The sequence below is a fragment of the Schistocerca nitens genome, chromosome 9, assembly GCF_023898315.1.
Source record: "Schistocerca nitens isolate TAMUIC-IGC-003100 chromosome 9, iqSchNite1.1, whole genome shotgun sequence".
NCBI classification, from domain to species: domain Eukaryota; kingdom Metazoa; phylum Arthropoda; class Insecta; order Orthoptera; family Acrididae; genus Schistocerca; species Schistocerca nitens.
Window position 1 is genome coordinate 180199887 of NC_064622.1, and position 13981 is coordinate 180213867.

The window sequence follows — 13981 nt, forward strand, 5'->3', positions numbered from 1 at the left end:
ATCCACTGCAGTACAACTATAAGATACGCCACTTGAACAATTCTTTTCGGTATATTATAATTTTCGTCTAAAATTTCCGATAACGAGTTAGCCTACTTGTGGTTTCTAATAAACCTGCACTTTCAGTTCTTACTTTAGAAACTTACGATACTTTTCATCCTCAGGACGGCTCAACCTCACTCGTTTTTGGACTGAACTTATTGGCTTCTCGCAGGCCATGTGTAGTATTTGAGGACGTCGGTCGATTTGACCGAAGAAAACTTACCGATTTAAATTTCAACGATTGTCGTCCAAAGTCTGTATTTTCGATTTACGAGATAGGGTACAGTGGGACCGCGCACGTAGTGGCGTGTTGATTTCAAAAGATTGGCCGTCTGCTGCCGGTGTCGATCGTCGTCGGAGTACAACGATATCGGTGCCACTTGTGGCCGCAGCCTAACTAGGACGAACACAGTTCCTGCGGACGCTGAGCTCCGGCTGTCAGGCGGCGGCTACGGGAGTAAGCGCGCGCTGGCAGACCCTGGTGTGACTCACCTCAGCGGGTTGAGGATGGCGCGGTGCCTGTCGATGGCGATGGCGGTGAGCGTGAAGATGCTGACGTTGACGCTGAGCACCTGCACGAAGGGGCAGAAGGCGCACATGAAGTGCGGCAGGTTCCAGCGCTGCAGCAGCGCCGCCTGGAACTGCACCACAACACACCGTCACTCACTCACTCACTCTCTTCTTTTCAAAAATGGCTCTGAGCACTATGGGACTTAACTTCTGAGGTCATCAGTCCCCTAGAACTTAGAACTACTTAAACCTAATTAACCTAAAGACGTCACACACATCCATGCCCGAGGCAGAATTCGAACCTGCGACGGTAGCGGTCGCGCGGTTCCAGACTGTAGCGCCTAGAACCGCTCGGCCACTCAGGCCGGCTCTCTTCTTTTAAGGGGAGACGTAAGGCAAGTGGGCTTCAAAAATTCGATTTTTAGATTTTAGCATATTCGAAATTCCTGGTCTTTCCTGCGTGAAACAGTTTTAGTTTTATAAAAATACGACAATTTTTTTGTGAGATATGGTGGTTTCCTTGACGCTCTGTGCAATCTGGGGATGGTGACAACAAGGCTTATGTCCGGGTCTGTGCAGAACAACCCTATGGTCCTAATTTCACAATTTCTAAATTAGAGTGCACTGGGCTTGTCCAGAAGAGAATGGGGTCCAGGTTGAGAAGATTATTGAAAGAAAAGTAAAAAATAGTATTGGAAGATGGTAAGAAGATAGGTGGCAAACGTCGCCTGACAAATGTTGAAATAGATAGATTACGGAATTATTATGACTTGAATTTAGAAAACATGAAAAAAGTTGTATGGGCTATCTTTTTCCAGAAGCTTCCCACAAGTGAAAATCCAGTGCACGGTCTTTGCCCGAATGATCCTGACACAAGGTGCAGTACAGGAGAAGTGCCAAATATGACCACAAACATTCTTTACCTGCACCTGTAATGAATGAAATTAAACCCACATTTAAAGACATTTGTAAAGATACCTTGTTGAAGAATTGTCTTCATGGGAAAACCCAAAATTTAAATGAATGTGTGAATTCTGTCATTTGGAACCGGTTACCGAAAACTGTATTTGTTCTGCTTACAACCCTCAAATTTTAGTGTTTGTGATGTTATTTTATGCTTCAATGATGGTGTAACTAGAAAACTTGATGTTTTGGAATTATTGGGCATAAAATGTAGTGGAAATACTGCAAAATCCTTGGTGCAAATAGATAAAGAGAGAATCAGCAAAGCAGATATTGCTAATTTAAAATGCACAAAAGAAGCCAGAGAGAAAAGAAGAGGGACCAAGAGAAGAAAAGAGGATCAGTATAATTCAGATGATGCTCAGTATGGTGCAGGAAAATATTAGTGGTCAGTAATTCTCATCAATAACTATACTAGAATTGCAATATTAACCTTTAAATTGATATTTATAAAAATTAATTTTTTTTTCACTTTCAGGTAACATTATTTGATAAACTAATGGGGTTAGATATATGAAATTTGGTCAGTTTGTACTGCAGATGATAATAAGTCATTACAAGTAAACTGAGAACCATCAAACAATCAGAAATTGTTTTAGAATAATTAATGTACAAAAAAGTTAATATTTTACTCGGTCAGCTTGCCCTGTTCAGAACTAATGTCAAGTAGTGCAGATGTGCGAACTAAGAACAATTTGCGGATTATTCCTTAAGGGGAGACGGAAGGCAATTTTTATCACTATTCTGCCAATGCTATTTTACCCTTTGATTAGGTACACTTTTCAAAACCACCTTAAGTGATAAAATAATGAAATTTTTACTGCATATATATATATATATATATATATATATATATATATATATATATATATATGCAGTAAAAATTTCATTATTTTATCACTTAAGGTGGTTTTGAAAAGTGTACCTATATATATAAATTATATATATATATATATATGCAGTAAAAATTTCATTATTTTATCACTTAAGGTGGTTTTCAAAAGTGTACCTAATCAAAGGGTAAAATAGCATTGGCAGAATAGTGATAAAAATTGCCTTCCGTCTCCCCTTAAGGAATAATCCGCAAATTGTTCTTAGTTCGCACATCTGCACTACTTGACATTAGTTCTGAACAGGGCAAGCTGACCGAGTAAAATATTAATCACCTCCTTAGAAGAGCATACTGATCGCTTTGGAAAGCCGTAAGTGGTGTGTAAGACCCCCAACACACGGAGCGACAGAAACGAAACCCTTTAACACCTGGAGTCTTTTACTGTATAATTAAACATGTTACCGCAGACGGCGCGATTGTTAAGTGACTCTTACAAAATCGTTCGCAACATGTTGCTAGCCACTTGGCAGTATTGGCATACTGGGTCTCCCAGGACACTTTTGATATCAAATTGATATGCAAAATAATTAAACTGATTAAATAAATATGGTCTGGGGAACGTTTTCATGGGATTCCCTGGGTGCTATTGTCGTTATGGGAGGCACAATAGATCAACACACTCATGGATATACACTTGAGGACCTTCTCCACCTTGATCTTCCTCGGCACGATTGCACCTACCAACAGGATAATGCAACGTTTCACACAACCTGCAATGTATTAGCGTGGTTTGAAGAGCATCAGAATGAGTTTATCGTTCTTCTCTGGCCACCAAACTCCCCACCGACCGGGCCGTTCTCTCCATGGATCCTTAACCGTGTAACCTAGAATAGCTGCCCACAACGCTGGAATCTGCATGGCTCCACATCCCATTCCAGAATCTCGCTGACTCTCTTACTGCGCGCCTCGCATAGGTCTGGGCTGCAGAAGGTGGTTATTCGTTCTGTTGGAAGGTGGTCACATTAATGTGACTGGACAGTGTAAAAGTAACTCCGCTTTAAGGAGGGAAGAAATTAGCTATGACAAATCACTGTAGCACTGTTAGTCTCTGTTCATAATGTTATGAATTTGAAAGCTGTCTGTCAAATATCCTTAGCTGCTACAAAAAGTCTGTAATTAATTTTTCTAGGAGTGCGCGGATGAATCCAGAATTTACTTCATTTTCTCATTGGCGTGTAACGGTAATATACCGTCACATTTTCTTCTGAGCATGAATGTCTACTTCACATCCCGAGAGTTACTAGAAGATGCACGGGTGTACTTTCTATTCTGCAAGTACACATACCGCTACTGCAGTTCGTCGTTTCAAAGTGGGCCCCTGTGCGTTGATGAGTTACCATCCAGTCGGCTACCAGTTGCCAGTTTAGATCGCCTGTCCGTTGCGTCCCTTTCCAGTCGCTCTGTGTGCCAACTGTCCAACTGGTACCAAGCAGAAATGAATTAATGGCAGCGAAACGATGTTTACGTCATATTCTCTTGCGTGTGAACAGTGCAATAAGACGTAGAGGCGCGGTAGAACGTCGCAAAGATGTTCTGACATGCCCATGATCACACTGCGGAAGAAGTTACCTGGTTTATTGGTATACCAATGCGGACTATAAAATGAGTCTATAAATGAATGGTTCACCGCTCGCAGCCTTGCGAACACCGTACGACTTGTGAAGATGACTGCGCGAAATGTACGTTTGAAGTCGGGTACCTCGCAAGAAGTAGTGCCACATACAGCTGCGTAATGGGTCAAACTAGATGAAAACTGGACTGTACCTGGCCGGAGGTATATACTGTGATACGACCGAGTCGCGATTTTGCCTTTCCAAAAGATGCAATCAGGTGAATTCACCGATAACCAAATGAGGCGTACAGCTCGTAGTGCGTGGACGGTGCACCTCAGACAAGAACTGATTGATTGGTGTTGTGGGGATCTTTTGCTTTCCGTGATCTCCGCAACCTCATTCAGGCTACTTTGAACATCAACCGGAATGTTTGTTTCAACATTCTCAATGACCAAATGTTGCCCTTTCCATCTCACCTTCATGATGAATATGCTGTGGGCACTCCCGCGTTCAAAGAGGACAACAGAATTTTACACAGTACTGCACGAATACGCAGCTCGACTGACTCGTTAAATCTCCTGATTTTTGTCTGATAGAAAATACCAGCGACAATTTATAAAAGCGAGTGATTCGTAACAACCAACATCCCTACAATTTGGTAAATCCGTGGTGTCTAATGACCAATGAGTGGCTTAAACCGGACACGGCACGCGTGAGGAACTTGTAGATCTCATCCCCGGCAAAACGAGGTGTTACACGATACTATCGTAATGTGTTTTGGCGATAACGTATGTTTTGTTTGGTATCATTAGAAGCTATGAGTCATCTTCAAAGGCCTACTGAGGCCAACTGAGTACACAAACACATAAGCTTATCAAATATACTTTCATCTGATGTGCGTTACTTATTCCGATGTTCAAATTACCTTTTTATCGATTTTGGAATCATAGGATTTGTAACAATACAACAGAGTATGACATTATATCATCACATCACTACTGAAATATTTAATTTTCTGAATGATTTTTCAATTTCTTCATCATGTATGATGAGTGCCATTATCGAATTACTACCGTAAACTGAAGAAAACTGAAGACAGCACTATTCAGGAGGATCGGGCAGCACTTTTTAGAATGAATCGCACAGCATATTACTTCTCCCCACATACATCACACGTCGTGACCACGAGGAGAAAATTCGGTAAATTGGAGTCAATACAGACTCTTACCGACAATCATTCTTCCCACGCACTATTTGCCAGTGGAAGAGGATTGGAGGGATCAGATAATGGTACCAGAAGTATCCTCCGCCACACACCATTTGGTGGCTTGCGGATGATGATGTAGATGTAGATGTAGATCTCAATACCCACCATTGTATACTATCAAAATGGGCATAGGATATCGTGTTGAAACACAAGTGGACTTATTGGTCATTCTAGGCTCATTAGCGTGAAATCTCTACCATCTTTAACCCTAATTGGGACAAATATCAAGTTTTCTCTTTCATCAAAGAATCTAGGAATAATAATAGATGAAAACCTAAATTAGACTGAGCACGTAAACGCAATGTGGAAGAAGGTAACAGCATCTCTCTATGCAGTAAAAAAATACAAAAAGCTTGTTCAAACACTTATACTTCCAATTACTGATTACAGCGATGTTAACCTGCAAGGCCTTTCTCACAAAATCTCACGGAGACTGGAATTATTTATGAATTCCTACGTTCGTTAAATCTGTGATGTTCGACTCTTTGATCACGTTTCATTCATCTATTCTGGATACACGTGGATAGGCGCAGAGATTTCCATACTCTCTGGAGAAACACCCGCTCCCATCAGAGCAAAATACTTCCTGTCCCACTCCATCATTCAGCCACTTTCTCGAATTCCTTCTCTGTCGCAGGATTACGACCCTTGAATAACCTCCCGCATCTTCATCTTCAGAAGACAGTTAATGACATATGTACTAAAGCAACAATAATGACTACCATTGTCCCTGTACGCACTCGTTTCCCTTGTAAATCCTTCTTTCCAATCAGATCTTCCTCTTTTCGCAGGTTCTTTAGCTGGTGCAGTCCCCTCAAATTTCCTTTTGCCAGAACTTGCTATATCAGAGAACGTTTATCTTCTACACCTATAAATTCATTTTATATCTGCCGTTATCATTATTGTTATTATTGTCATTATTATCGTTATTACTATTATATTACCACATTACACACTCAAATCATTACTTTTTGGTATATTAAAATTATTTATTTTTTAGGAAACTGTGACATATATATCAGACCCTGTCCGATGTAAAGAGGGCCTGATGGCTGTCATCAGATTAGGTTAAATAAATAAATAAGAGAAATGCGTTTTTTGTAAACGAAATATGATCTGAAACAGTTAAAATAATTTTGTAAAATCTGTAAAGTAGACACCCTGGTAATTTCAGAGAGTTGTATTGTATATGTCAGTGGAACGGAGTGGGTAATACGAAATTTTTGGAGTACAGACGATCTTTGTCAACAGCAGACGGTTAAAAAGGGAAGTGGTGTAGCTGGGAGTATGAAAGAACGCAAGTGTGAATGGCTCTGGCTAAGCTAATGTGTGTACAGCAATATTTTGTGGTTGCGAAAGACAGAACAAGTTACAACAGCTATTGGTCATAGAAGAGCACCGTTTGTCCGCAGCAAGTATAAGAAATATACGACTCTGGCGATGAGATGATAGGATTTGAAATTATGGAACATTGTTGCCGCCGAGTTACTGCTTAGCGCCTGTAGAATCTAAAACTGTAAGATTCAACCACTTCAGACTATCAGCTTCGTAAAAGGCTTGCCGATGTTTTGAGTGAGTTCGACAATATAACCTTTTGTGTGAACTTTAATTATAATGTTAGAGACATCGTTATTGCAAGTTATCATTACCAGTAACAGGATAAATGTCCAATTGGTCTATATTCCGAGGGTCATATTAATGCTGAATTTTGTGAATATTGAGAACAATAACTTTGCCAGGAAATAAAACTATGTTTTTTCTTGGGTTCGAGAGTTCACATTGTTCTTAATTAAAGTTATTAACTAACATTTGAGTAGCAACGGTAACAACTGCATTTTGAATTAAGCATTTAAAAGAACTTTTAAACCATTGAATCTGGCAAATCATAATACAGTTTAGATTTTACTTAATCGCGTACAACTCTTTCTTTTAAGCAAGGATTGTGAAATTTAATGTTCATGATAAAACTGATAATGTTCGTCTGGCACTTAACCTATTAGTAACTTCCAAATATCTAAAATTATATTAATTCACCTTTTCGTGATTTAAGTAATATTCTATATCGATAACTTTCAGACGTAATTCAGTGGTGCCAAGATTTTCATTGTTGCTTTGGAGTGATTAACGTTCAGATCAAGTAATACTGAATTCCATTTTAAGTAACTGGGAAAGTTTGTAAAAGTTTGTAACAGTAAAGATGATAGGTTACGCTATGCCATTATTGTCATTCGCGTACTAATGTGGTCCATTCACTTTTCATCTAGTTTATCTTTTACACAATTCTATGATTCGGAGTAGAGCTTCGGCCTTTTCTTTTTTTACCCCACCGAGTGAGATAGCACAACGGTTAGCACACTGGACTCGGATTCGGGAGGACGAACGTTCAATCCTGCGTCCAGCCATACTAATTTAGCTTTATCGGTTATTTCTGTATATCGCTTAAGGGCAAATGCCGGGATGGATCCTTCGCAACAGCACGGCCGATTTCCTTCTCTATCCTTTCCTAACCCGAGCTTGTCCTCTGTCGTCGACAGGACGTTAAAAACTAATATTGTCCTCCTGCATCCTTTATCTCATCCCACGCATAAGAGAATTTATTCCTGGCCAAGAAACGACGGACGATATCAATACGCCTGTGCCTCCAGAATGAAATTTTCACTCAGCAGCGGAGTGTGTGCTGATTTGAAACTCCCTGGCAGCTTAAAACTGTGTGCCGGACAGAGACTCGAACTCGGGATCTTTGCCTTTGGCGGGCAAGTGCTCTTGTTGCCCGCGAAAAGCAAAGGTCCCGCGTTCGAGTCTCGGTCCGGTACACAGTTTTAATATGCCAGGAAGTTTCACGTGTGTACCTGTTTGTTATGTGAACTTATGTCTGATTAGATCCAGTTTGCTTCAAACGGAAATTGTCTGTTTTAGGACTGGCCACCTGACTATTTCACTGTATGATTGGAAATCTATTGAAATACAAATTTTAATTAATGATTAATTCGACTTACAGTTCTAAATTGATCTCTGTAATTATATTTCATTTCATTACGTCTTGCACTGCAGCACCCGTCAAAGTACGTACTAATTGTATTTGTAGTCGAAGTGGGATCAATATCGCGAATACTTACTTAACATGTAGTGATCCCGTTACATGTCAGATGTACGATTACTTTATCTGTTCTGATTTATTGGGAGAGGTTTCACTTGTGTATATCTATTACTAAGAGCATCTTTTATAGCTATCTGAAGGTGGAACCTCTCTTCGACCGATGTGCGATATAATCGACCGTGATTACGTATGTATAAACTGTCGGAAAAGACATGGTTTCATAAGTAATCTGATCGAAACGACGTGAACAAGCGTACAACTAATCACTAATGTGACAACAAAATACACTTTTTTAATAAAGACATAATGAAATGAAGTGCAATGATAGAAATCAATTTAGAAATGCAAGTCTAATTAATCATTAATACACTCTTACAAAGAGGAAAACAGCCGACGCACCACGAAGGAATTATACCGATTGGGACTGAAATCGGTAGGTGTGATGTACGTGTACAGCAAACAAATGATTACAATTTCAGAAAATAATGCTTTACTTAAGAGAAAAAGCTTCATAAAGTAAGCAAGTCAAGAACGGTCTGATCCACCTCTGGCCTTTATACAAACCATTATTCGGCTTGGCGTTGATTGAGAGAGCTGTTGGATGTCTTCCTGAGGGATAATTTCTTTCAGATTGAAGAGTTTGACCTACAAAAACTCGAGATCACTGGAGTGCCCTACCCATAATGCTCCAACCGTTATCAGTCGGAGAGAGATCAGGCGGCTTTACTGGCCAAGGTAGGATTTGACAACTACAAAAACAAGCAGTAGAAACTATCGCCATGTGCGGTCGGGTGTTATCTTGCTGAAACGTAAGCCCCGGATGGCTTGCATGAAGCGCCACAATACGGGGCGTAGATTATCGTCAACGTATCGCTGTGCTGTACGGGTGTCCCGGATAACAACGAAAGGGGTTTTCCTGTTAAAAGAAATGGCACACCATCAGCCGTGGCTGTGTGGAGATGCCCCAGAGATTGGTGGAGTGCCTACCTGACTAGCAAATGGAGCCACTGTCATATCGCGTGACTTTTGCCATGGAAGATGCGATATTTGCAAATAACTGAGTTATTTTATGTAATAATTCTACCTGTCTTTACAAAGGAAATTTGTGTTGGTTTCCGATAGCTTCAATTTGTAGATGTATTTAACTTGTAACTGGTTTTTGGTAACACTTCTACTTAAATGGATTTTACTAGCTGATTACTCGTGTGTAGTAGAGAAATAATGTAACGGTTGGGCGACTAAATACACTACTGAAAGGATTTTATCGATTGCAGTGCTTTTAAATTTCAGTAGATTATCTACATCTACATCTACATTTATACTCCGCAAGCCACCCAACGGTGTGTGGTGGAGGGCACTTTACGTGCCACTGTCATTACCTCCCTTTCCTGTTCTTCCAGTCGCGTATGGTTCGCGGGAAGAGCGACTGACGGAAAGCCTCCGTGCGCGCTCTAATCTCTCTAATTTTACATTCGTGATCTCCTCGGGAGGTATAAGTAGGGGGAAGCAATATATTCGGTACCTCATCCAGAAACGCACCCTCTCGAAACCTGGCGAGCAAGCTACACTGCGATGCAGAGCGCCTCTCTTGCAGAGTCTGCCACTTGAGTTTATTAAACATCTCCGTAACGCTATCACGGTTACCAAATAACCCTATGACGAAACGCGCCGCTGTTCTTTGGAGACTCGCATTCGGGAGGACGACGGTTCAATCCCGTCTCCGGCCATCCTGATTTAGGTTTTCCGTGATTTCCCTAAATCGCTTCAGGCAAATGCCGGGATGGTTCCTTTGAAAGGGCACGGCCGATTTCCTTCCCCATCCTTCCCTCACCCGAGCTTGCGCTCCGTCTCTAATGACCTCGTTGTCGACGGGACGTTAAACACTAATCTCCTCCTCCTCCTCTTCTTTGGATCTTCTCTATCTCCTCCGTCAACCCGATCTGGTACGGATCCCTCACTGATGAGCAATACTCAACTATAGGTCGAACGAGTGTTTTGTAAGCCACCTCCTTTGTTGATGGACTACATTTTCTAACCACTCTCCCAATGAATCTCAACCTGGTACCCGCCTTACCAACAATTAATTTTATATGATCATTCCACTTCAAATCGTTCCGCACGCATACTGCCAGATATTTTACAGAAGTAACTGCTACCAGTGTTTGTTCCGCTATGATATAATCATACAATAAAGGATCCTTCTTTCTATGTATTCGTAATACATTACATTTGTCTATGTTAAGGGACAGTTGCCACTCCCTGCACCAAGTGCCTATCCGCTGCAGATCTTCCTGCATTTCGCTACAATTTTCTAATGCTGCAACTTCTGTGTATACTACAGCATCATCAGCGAAAAGCTGCATGGAACTTCCGACACTATCTACTAGGTGATTTACATACATTGTGAAAAGCAATGGTCCCATAACACTCCCCTGTGGCACGCCAGAGGTTACTTTAACGTCTGTAGACGTCTCTCCATTGATAACAACATGCTGTGTCCTGTTTGCTAAAAACTCTTCAATCCATCCACACAGCTGGTCTGATATTCCGTAGGCTCTTACTTTGTTTATCAGGCGACAGTGCGGAACTGTATCGAACGCCTTCCGGAAGTTAAGAAAAATAGCATCTACCTTCGAGCCTGTATCTAATATTTTCTGGGTCTCATGAACAAATAAAGCGAGTTGGGTCTCACACGATCGCTGTTTCCGGAATCCATGTTGATTCCTACATAGTAGATTCTGGGTTTCCAAAAACGAGATGATACTCGAGCAAAAAACATGTTCTAAAATTCTACAACAGATCGACGTCAGAGATATAGGTCTATAGTTTTGCGCATCTGCTCGACGACCCTTCTTGAAGACTGGGACTACCTGTGCTCTTTTCGAATCATTTGGAACCCTCCGTTCCTCAGCCGGTCGATGTGGCCGAGTGGTTAAAGGCGCTACAGTCTGGAACCGCACGACCGCGACGGTCGCAGGTTCGAATCCTGCCTCGGGCATGGATGTGTGTGGTGTCCTTAGGTTAGTTAGGTTTAAGTAGTTCTAAGTTCTAGGGGACTTATGACCACAGCAGTTGAGTCCCATAGTGCTCAGAGCCATTTGAACCATTTTTGAACCTCCGTTCCTCTAGAGACCTGCGGTACACTGCTGTTAGAAGGGGGGCAAGTTTTTTCGCGTACTCTGTGTAGAATCGAATTGGTATCCCGTCAGGTCCAGTGGACTTTCCTCTGTTGAGTGATTCCAGTTGCTTTTCTATTCCTGGGACACTTATTTCGATGTCAGTCATTTTTTCGTTTGTGCGAGGATTTAGAGAAGGAACTGCAGTGCGGTCTTCCTCTGTTCCTAGGTTTATGACCACGCTGTACATTGAATAATGTTTCTACATTTGCAGAAAACTTTACTTTTCCGAGTAATTTTTGTAATTTCAGAAAAAGACTGCAACACTTAAAATTTGAATGTCATCATTTAAAAAAGGAATATGCTGTGATGACAAAAGTCCGGGGATGGCGATGTGCACATATACAGGTGGCGGGAGCACTGCGAACACTAAGTATAAAAGGGCAGTGCATTGGCGGATCCGTCATTTGTAAGTAGGTGATTTGAGTGAAATGGTTTATAACGTGATTGTGGCCGCACGACGGGAATTAGCAGATTTTGATCGCGGATTGGTAATTGGAGCTAGACGCATGGGGCATTCAATTTAGGAAATAGCTGCGGAATTCAAAATTCCGAGATCCACAATGTCAAATGTGTGCCGACGACACTAAATTTCAGGCGTTGCTGATGCACGCCATACCTGGAGCGTCTCTCCTGGGATCGTGGCCATATTGGTTGGACCCTAGACGACTGGAAAACGGTGGTCTGGTCAGATGAGTCCCGATTTCAGTTGGTAAGAGCTGATGGCAAGGTTAGAGTGTGGCGCAGACCACACGAAGTTGTGCAAGCTGTGGTGGTTCCACAATGGTGTCGGCTGTGTTTAAATGGAATAGACGGGGTCCTCTCGCTATTGTCGGCTACTTGGAGACAATCTGGTAGCCATCCACGGATGTCATGTTGCCACCAACGATGGAATTTCTATGGATGACAATGTGCCACGTCACCGGGTCGCAGTTGTTCACCATTAGTTTGAGGAACATCCAGGACAATTTGAGCGAATGATTTGGTCATCCAGATCGCCCGATGTGAATCCTATCGAACATGTACGAGGTGCATTCAAGTTCTAAGGCCTCCGATTTTTTTTCTAATTAACTACTCACCCGAAATCGACGAAACTGGCGTTACTTCTCGACGTAATCGCCCTGCAGACGTACACATTTTTCACAACGCTGACGCCATGATTCCATGGCAGCGGCGAAGGCTTCATTACGAGTCTGTTTTGACCACTGGAAAATCGCTGAGGCAATAGCAGCACGGCTGGTGAATATGCGGCCACGGAGAGTGTCTTTCATTGTTGGAAAAAGCCAAAAGTCACTAGGAGCCCGGTCAGGTGAGTAGGGAGCATGAGGAATCACTTCAAAGTTGTTGTCACGAAGAAACTGTTTCGTAACGTTAGCTCGATGTGCGGGTGCGTTGTATCGGTGAAACAGCACACGCGCAGCCCTTCCCGGACGTTTTTGTTGCAGTGCAGGAAGGAATTTGTTCTTCAAAACATTTTCGTAGGATGCATCCGTTACCGTAGTGCCCTTTGGAGCGCAATGGGTAAGGATTACGCCCTCGCTGTCCCAGAACATGGACACCATCATTTTTTCAGCACTGGCGGTAACCCGAAATATTTTTGGTGGCGGTGAATCTGTGTGCTTCCATTGAGCTGACTGGCGCTTTGTTTCTGGATTGAAAAATGGCATCCACGTCTCATTCATTGTCACAACCGACGAAAACAAAGTCCCATTCATGTTGTAGTTGCGCGTCAACATTGCTTGGTAACATGCCACACGGGTAGCCATGTGGTCGTCCATCAGCATTCGTGGCACCCACCTGGTTGACACTTTTCGCATTTTAAGGCCGTCATGCAGGATTGTGTGCACAGAACCCACAGAAATGCCAACTCTGGAGGCGATCTGTTCAACAGTCATTCGGCGATCCCCCAAAACAATTCTCTCCACTTTCTCGATCATGTCGTCAGGCCGGCTTGTGCGAGCCCGAAGTTGTTTCGGTTTGTTGTCACATGATGTTCTGCCTTCATGAAACTGTCGCACCCACGAACGCACTTTTGACACATCCATAACTCCATCACAACATGTCTCCTTCAACTGTCGATGAATTTCAATTGATTTAACACCTCGCAAATTCAGAAAACGAATGATTGCACGCTGTTCAAGTAAGGAAAATGTCGCCATTTTAAGTATTTAAAACAGTTCTCATTCTCGCCGCTGGCGGTAAAATTCCATCTGCCGTACGGTGCTGCCATCTCTGGGACGTATTGACAATGAACACGGCCTCATTTTAAAATAATGCGCATGTTTCTCTCTCTTTCCAGTCCGGAGAAAAAAAATCGGAGGCCTTAGAACTTGAATGCACCTCGTATGAGACATAATTGAGAGGTCAATTCGTGCGCAAAATCCTGCACCTGCACTTTTGCAATTATGGATGGCTGTAGAGGCGGCAAGGCTCAGTATTTCTGTAGGGGACTTCGACGACTTGTTCAATTCATGCCACGTC

The 13981-nt window shown here is 42.2% G+C and overlaps 1 protein-coding gene across 1 annotated transcript in view; it reads right to left on the bottom strand.

The window, feature by feature from the left end:
* Nucleotides 1-13981, bottom strand: part of LOC126204089 (neuropeptide Y receptor type 1-like) — a 305126-nt gene that overhangs the window by 63511 nt on the left and 227634 nt on the right. Inside the window, exon 3 of the mRNA XM_049938508.1 lies at nt 535-683. Coding sequence (XP_049794465.1) covers nt 535-683 — 149 coding nt within the window. The remainder of the gene's footprint in view (nt 1-534; nt 684-13981) is intronic.